The sequence below is a fragment of the Setaria viridis genome, chromosome 4 (assembly GCF_005286985.2).
Source record: "Setaria viridis chromosome 4, Setaria_viridis_v4.0, whole genome shotgun sequence".
Taxonomy (NCBI): domain Eukaryota; kingdom Viridiplantae; phylum Streptophyta; class Magnoliopsida; order Poales; family Poaceae; genus Setaria; species Setaria viridis.
In genome coordinates this window covers 6,613,060-6,619,945 of record NC_048266.2, presented here as the reverse complement: position 1 = coordinate 6,619,945, position 6,886 = coordinate 6,613,060, and the positions used below count along the sequence as shown (strand labels likewise).

The 6,886-nt window shown below is 50.4% G+C and overlaps 1 protein-coding gene across 1 annotated transcript; it reads left to right on the top strand.

The window, feature by feature from the left end:
• Positions 1-1,737: 1,737 nt before the first annotated feature.
• On the top strand, positions 1,738-6,514 carry LOC117852956 (triacylglycerol lipase OBL1). Its single transcript, XM_034735276.2, has 4 exons — positions 1,738-2,274; positions 5,017-5,210; positions 5,320-5,353; positions 5,461-6,514. Exons 1-4 carry the CDS (start codon positions 1,965-1,967, stop codon positions 6,342-6,344), a joined length of 1,422 nt encoding a protein of 473 aa, XP_034591167.1. The 5' UTR covers positions 1,738-1,964; the 3' UTR covers positions 6,345-6,514.
• The last annotated feature ends 372 nt before the right edge of the window (positions 6,515-6,886 follow it).

Below are 6,886 nucleotides of genomic sequence, written 5' to 3'. Positions count from 1 at the left end.
CGGCGAGCGCCGGCCCTGTGCTCGGCGCTGCGCCGCTGCCTGCTGCTTTGCCTAGCTACCTGCCTCATCAGCTCCTGCTGCCGTGCTGCGCGCACTAGTGCAGCTAGTAGTGCTTGTTACACCATTATTCCGCGATCCACACGCGGCGAGAAGTAGCTTGGAAGCATGGGATTTCCTTCCCAGATCATACCGTCCTGCCTCTTGCTTTCTCGCCAGCCTCTAGATCCATGCCGCTCCAGCCCGGCTCTGCCAAACATCGCCTGTGCAGCGTCGATATTCGCAACAGTGCCGGCCGCCGAGCACACAAAAAATCCAAGCATGTGTTGGGAACGGAACGTGCACCGAAATGCCCTTGCACATGTGCCCATGACCTGGTCGTCTGCTATGCAGTACTATGCATGTTTTCTTTTCTTTCGAGGATATGCATGTACGCGCTGTGCACTTTAATTGGACGTACGTACGTCGATGCTGACTTGGACAAATTGACGTCCGATCGAATCAAAGCTTGAGACTTGAGAGTGTCGACGCTTGGGACCAATGGTGGTTAGCAGTTAGCACACGGTTATTGGTTTTCTTTGTAGCGATGCTAAAGAGGTGTAGAGTGGCAGGGCCAAACTTTGACGCACGCACTCTGCCCACGTCAACGTGCGTGTGCCCGAAAGACCTCCTTTATTACACTAATACTGCAGGCAGCTCAGGTCGCCAAAGTACCACTACTGGGCATAGATAGTGACAACTTGGACGTTGTATCAAACGGTGCCTGCTGATGGAGACCGGATAATGCCATCAGTTTCTCTAGCACTTTGTCCAACATTAGCAACCACAAGGCATTGTTGAGAACCGAGCATTGCTTGGGTCGTTATTAGCAGAGGTAGTTGTGCTCTTGCCTGCTACTACGGTCTAGGGATACAACCACATGTTTGACATCATGTATGTCTTTTTGCCTGTGTATTTATTCAATGATAGGTAACGTGGGTGTTGATACTGAAGCTTCTATGGTGGCTTCGTCAATTTTAAGATCTATATCAGCTCGGTTTGTTGCATATATATGTCTGTACCAGACATCATCAGTGTCTATACTTTTGTTTAAGAAAGCAAAGGCCACCTGCCATACACTTTTGCAAGAGCAGGTAAAAAAGTTATACTCCATTTGATTTGAAATACATGACTTCTTCAAGATTTATGGTCACTGCACTTTTTTAAGCTTTGACCATTAACATATATGAAGAACAACATAGATTGGCAATATAAGATAAATGTTACTACATTCACCATGAATACTTCTAGAGTATTTAGTTATGTTTATTTGAAATATCATAATTATATATAAAAAATTGATCCAAGTGTGGTCGTAGACCGTGTCGTTTGGGGATATCCCAAACGACATATATTTTGAATGAACCAGAGAGGAGTATACAATTCGATTTCCCTACGTAAAAGTGTTCTGTTATGCCTATATATGACCTACAAATATATATCCAGTAGGAAAGCATATGTGCGTGCTTGACCACCAGAGACCCTAGACACAAAGCGACACCAGAGGGATACATCAGGCATGCATATGCACCGAAGGCAAAGCAATCCCAGCATCACCAAGCTAGCTTTTCTTACCGACCAAGATTGCTTGGTTCTTCGTCGTCGTTGCGTGCGAGGAACAACACACACGGGTTCCGATATCCATCGCGCGTGACGAACTGGTAGCTGCTGGTTCCGACTTTGAGCCGGTCCTAACCAAACCCTAATACTTTACTTGTTCTTGCACATTGCCTTATCACTAATTAAACCAACCAACACATACTTTGCGACGACTAATGACCGTTTACTAATGGCTAACGCCAATTGCCAACCCTTGCCTATATATACCCAGCTCCTGAGCCTTGACGACACAGCCTGCATCTTTTGTGCTCTGATCTCTCGCTTCGACTTGTTTGAAAAGACTTTTGCTCCCATTGGCATCGTCGACCATGGACGGCCGGGACGACTTCTTCAGCGACTTCATGGTGCTGCGGCCGGACAAGGGCGGCTTCCGCAGCCTGCTCCACCTGCTGTGCTCCTGCAAGGTCGCCGACAACGACGCCGTCGACTGCCCCATCGGCACCGAGGTCGCCGAGCGATGGAGGAGGTGGGCCATCTTCGTCTCCCTCGTCGCGCAGATGCTGCTGCTCTGGATCAAGAGGCCCATGGCCGCGTGCGGGAGGGTGATCGAGTACTGGATGAACTTGATCACCGATAATGGCGGCGGCGTTCTTGGGCTTGTCAGGAATGCTATGCGAGGTACGTGAATTCTTTCTTCTCTAACATGATCGTCCAGGTCCTGCAAAACGATGACCTGCCTCGTCAGTTCTATAGCATGCATATTGGTTTTTTTTTTGACGTACTGTTTGCTTTTTCCCCCCAATGAAAAATATTATTTTTAATAAAAAACTAATTCATCTTATAAATAAATAAAGGTGACAAAAGTATCCGTGCATTTTTGCATTTGGTTTGGGTTGCGACCTATATTTCCTCCAAAATGATTTTCTTCAATTGCGTATCTGTGTATTTGCCCAGGGAAAAAAGAGAGTGATTATATTTTGTCCAAACCATGCTCATCTCTTGTTTTCTTTGTACAATGCAAAAATAACCATAACTTTTCACAAATTTTGCACGTGTGGATGATTTGGAACGGTGTACATATCCAAAATTTTGACGAATTTTTTTGAAGTGTGGAAGTTCATCTATCAATAATGCATGGGTGTGAGAATTCATAGATGAAAATTTCGTATATAAGGAGCACAAAAACCTAATAAAGAAGCCCCTGTTTGTGAACATGTACAAAAGATCAGACCCAATCTAATGTTAACAAAGTTCTAATGTACAAAGAGGTCAGATATGATTATTTCTCTTATTCCCTTTCAACAAAATTCTCTTTATAAACACATATTGCTAAGCTTGCAAAGTCCAATGTGGAAACCAATGTATAACTTAGTCGATGTGAGAAGATGAATAATAAAAACGGGTTATTTAGAATATCGGTTGAGTAAATACACACAAAAGTTCTAAAGAAGGTAGACAATGGTATAATTAATCTGAAAGGGACTGTGTTCTAAAGTTCATCTCTTTGTAATATAAAAGTGCTGCAATGATCACCATGCCATTTATTTTATTATAGTTGACTGTTGAAAATTCAAAAGACAATCGCCATGGTTAATGAATTAGTAAGATGACTAGCATGATATTATGACCCATGTTATGCACGACTATGGCAGTCATAAAAAGAATGATAGATTAGACATTCCTCCGCTGTAGTTGTGTACTCAAGCATTGCTAGCTGCTGTATGCATAAACATGGGAAGAAGTCAATTCAATCATTCTTCCTTCTGAAGATAAGGATGTTGTTAGTTCCTTGTACTTAACAATAAGTTGAGTTGGCTGTCTGAATGCTTTAAGCAATCAAGTGTATATAATATTGTCATTCGCTTTTCTGTCGTGGGCACTAATTGCGACAATCATATCCATGATTCATGGTTTATGCTACTTCCTCTAGTTTTTCTAGTTGTATATCTTACTTCAACACAACTTGATCGTTAACGAAATGGCGGGAATATTCTTACAACTGTATGGACTAATCTTGGTGTTAAATTAATAATATCATTTAAATATAACAAACTAATATTTTACATATCACGCTCAAAATACAATAAGGTAGACGCTTTCTAGGTTGACACCGTACCTATTTTTGTGAAGTGCTAAAAACACATAACTCATGTGGTTTCTGAAAGTCAAACAAAGGTCCAAACTTTCCCAAATTTCCGTATTTATCACCTCATGTCAAAACAAAATCTCTGTTTTTTCACACTATGCTAGAAAAAATTTTCGCTGGCAGTCAAAACCGATTTCTGCTGGTGGATTCTGCACCCGCTAGCAACTCACTGTCAACACAAATGGTCTTTATGTTGGCGGGTGTCCACCACCAGTACAGTTCCAATTTGCGCTAGTGGGTGCTTAGATAGCCCGCCAGCAAAAATATTTTTAGGATAATAAAAAAAGTTGACCGCAGTGGCCCTTGTGCTCGCCGGTTGACCGTCCTCTCGCCAGCCCATACGCCCGCCGACCACCTGTCCTTGTGCCGTCTGCCCGCGTCAAGCCCCGTTGGCTGCCTAACCTCAGCGCGGCTGGTCGCGTTGGTCCCATGCCGCCCTTGCGCACTTGCCGGAGCTCACCCTTGACGCCCGCCCTTGGGCACGCCGCCGAAGCATGCCCTCGACGCTCGCTCGCCAGAGCTCGCCCTCGACGCCCACCCTTGGGCGCGCCGTCGGAGCTCGGCCTTGGCGCCCACCGCCGGAGCTCGCCCTCGGCACCCGCCCTTGGGCGCGCCGTCGGAGCTCGGCCTTGGCGCCCACCGCCGGAGCTCGCCCTCGGCACCCGCCCTTGGGCGCGCCGTCGGAGCTCGGCCTTGGCGCCTACCGCCGGAGCTCGCCCTCGGCACCCGCCCTTGGGCGCGCCGTCGGAGCTCGGCCTTGGCGCCCGCCGCCGGAGCTCGCCCTCGGCACCCGCCCTTGGGCGCCATTGGAGCTCGCCCTCCCGCCGGAGAGGAAAGGAACAGATAAGGTAGAGAGAGGGAGATGATGAGAGAAAGGAACAGATAAGGGAGAGAGAGAGCATCTGACGCCACCCGCGCCCGGTCGCCCGCCCACATCGGTCTCCGCTTGCGTTGGCCGCCGCTGCATCCAACCGAGCGCGCCGGTCCCCACGCTCGCGGGCCTATCCCACCGGCCACCAATGCCTCTGCCCGGGCGCGCCACCCCTAGCGCCCCGGTCACCTTTGTGCTGGCGGGCACTAGCCTGGCAGCCCCTATCACCTTTGTGCTGGTGGGTGCCAATTCTAGACGTGTCAGCACAAATCGTTTATGGTGTAGTGTCAAATAAGTACTTATAATAATGGCACAGGTTTCAAACAAACAGCTGTATTTTTGAGGCGGCATGTAATAGCTGTGTTAACAGCAACAATTCATCTTATTCTATGATGAATTGCAGGGAAAGTACAAACCCCGGATAGGAAATCTCTAAAGTACCGGTCGTTCATCGGACTAATTGACACGAGAATTGAACTGGACAAGAAGATCAAGCCAGGAGATAGCAACTATCACGCAGCTCTTTGTATCATGGCTGCAAAACTAGCCTACGAGAACGAGCTCGTCATCAAATCCGTTGTCGAAAACCATTGGCAGGTGCTGAATTGTCCAATAATTTTTCTTTTGTAATCAGTTAAATTGGCATGAACTCCTTGGTCATGCAGTCAGCGTCTCACATCTTCCATTACGTTCCAACTCTCTGCAGATGACATTCTTGGAGTTCTTCAACTGTTGGAATGGTACGATCAGTACAACGTTCAGTTGTCGCATGTATTTCACGATTAATGCATGTTTGATTAACACACGCGTACGGCGTTCCTGACTTCCTGTGCTTCATTCTCTGCAGAATTCAGCGGCGACTACACCACCCAGGCCTTCATGCTGTCCGACAAGCCGGCGGACGCGGAGCTCGCCGTGGTCGCGTTCCGCGGCACGCAGCCGTTCGACGCGGAGCAGTGGTGCACGGACGTGGACTTCTCGTGGTACGAGATCCCCGGCGTGGGCAAGGTCCACGGCGGCTTCATGAAGGCGCTCGGCCTGCAGAAGAACACCGGCTGGCCGGCAGAGCCCACCGAGCCGGCGTCCGGCGCCGAGAAGCGGCGGTACGCCTACTACGCCGTCCGCGAGAAGCTGCGCGCGTTCCTGGCGGCGAACCCGCGCGCCCGGTTCGTGGTGACGGGGCACAGCCTCGGCGGCGCGCTCGCCGTGCTGTTCCCGACCGTCCTGGCCCTGCACGGCGAGGAGGTGCTGCTGGGCCGGCTCGCCGGCGTGTACACGTACGGGCAGCCCCGCGTCGGGGACGCGGACCTGGGCCGGTTCATGGCGCCGCGCCTGGACCGGCCGCGGCGGCGCTACTACCGGTTCGTGTACTGCAACGACGTGGTGCCGCGGGTGCCCTACGACGACGCGGCGCTCCTGTTCAGGCACTTCGGCCTGTGCGTCTACTTCGACAGCCTCTACCGGCCGGCGGCGATGGCGGAGGAGCCGAACAGGAACTTCTTCTCGCCGCTGTACGTGGTGCCCAAGTACGCGAACGCGGCGTGGGAGCTGGTCCGGGGCTTCCTCATCGGGCACGTGGCCGGCGGCGAGTACGCGGAGGGGTGGGTGATGCGGGCGGCCAGGGCCGTCGGACTCGTGATCCCCGGCCTGCCGCCCCACTCGCCGCAGGACTACGTCAACTCCACCAGGCTCCGCGCCGCCTCGCTCCAGCTGCTGCTCGGCGATCAATAGCCCCGCGTGCGCCGGCGCCGGCGCCGGCCGTGATTATTAACACTAGCTACAGCTTGTGAAAAGATTCATGGAAATTAGGGGAACAGAACTAATTAATAACGTGTATGCAAACGACAAACTTTAATGTAATTAGTCTGAGATATAAGTACATCAGAAAAAGCAATTGCAAATTGGTAGCGATGCCGTGCCGTGCGTCCTTGATCGTTGACGCCTGTGTTAGCGACACCTCAGCATTGCAAACACAATGCAAGCTGACGATTGGTGAATGTTCTAGATCTAGGACTGTGCTGAACAATCAAGCGAAGCAATGCCTGCTGCCTGGTAGAGTGTAGAGATAAGGCCGGTTGGACGGCGACAGTGACAGTCGCGAGCACAGCCTTTTTCGTCGCTTACTGCACGAGCAATCTCTGGTTGCCTACTCTTGCAAGGCTCGCTGGCTTCTTTTAAGAGTAGCCGAGCAACAACCGGGGGAAAGGCATGTGTGATCGCCAGGAGCCCAGGTCTGAAACTCACGCGTGGTGGGAATGCCCACTGCCCAGAAT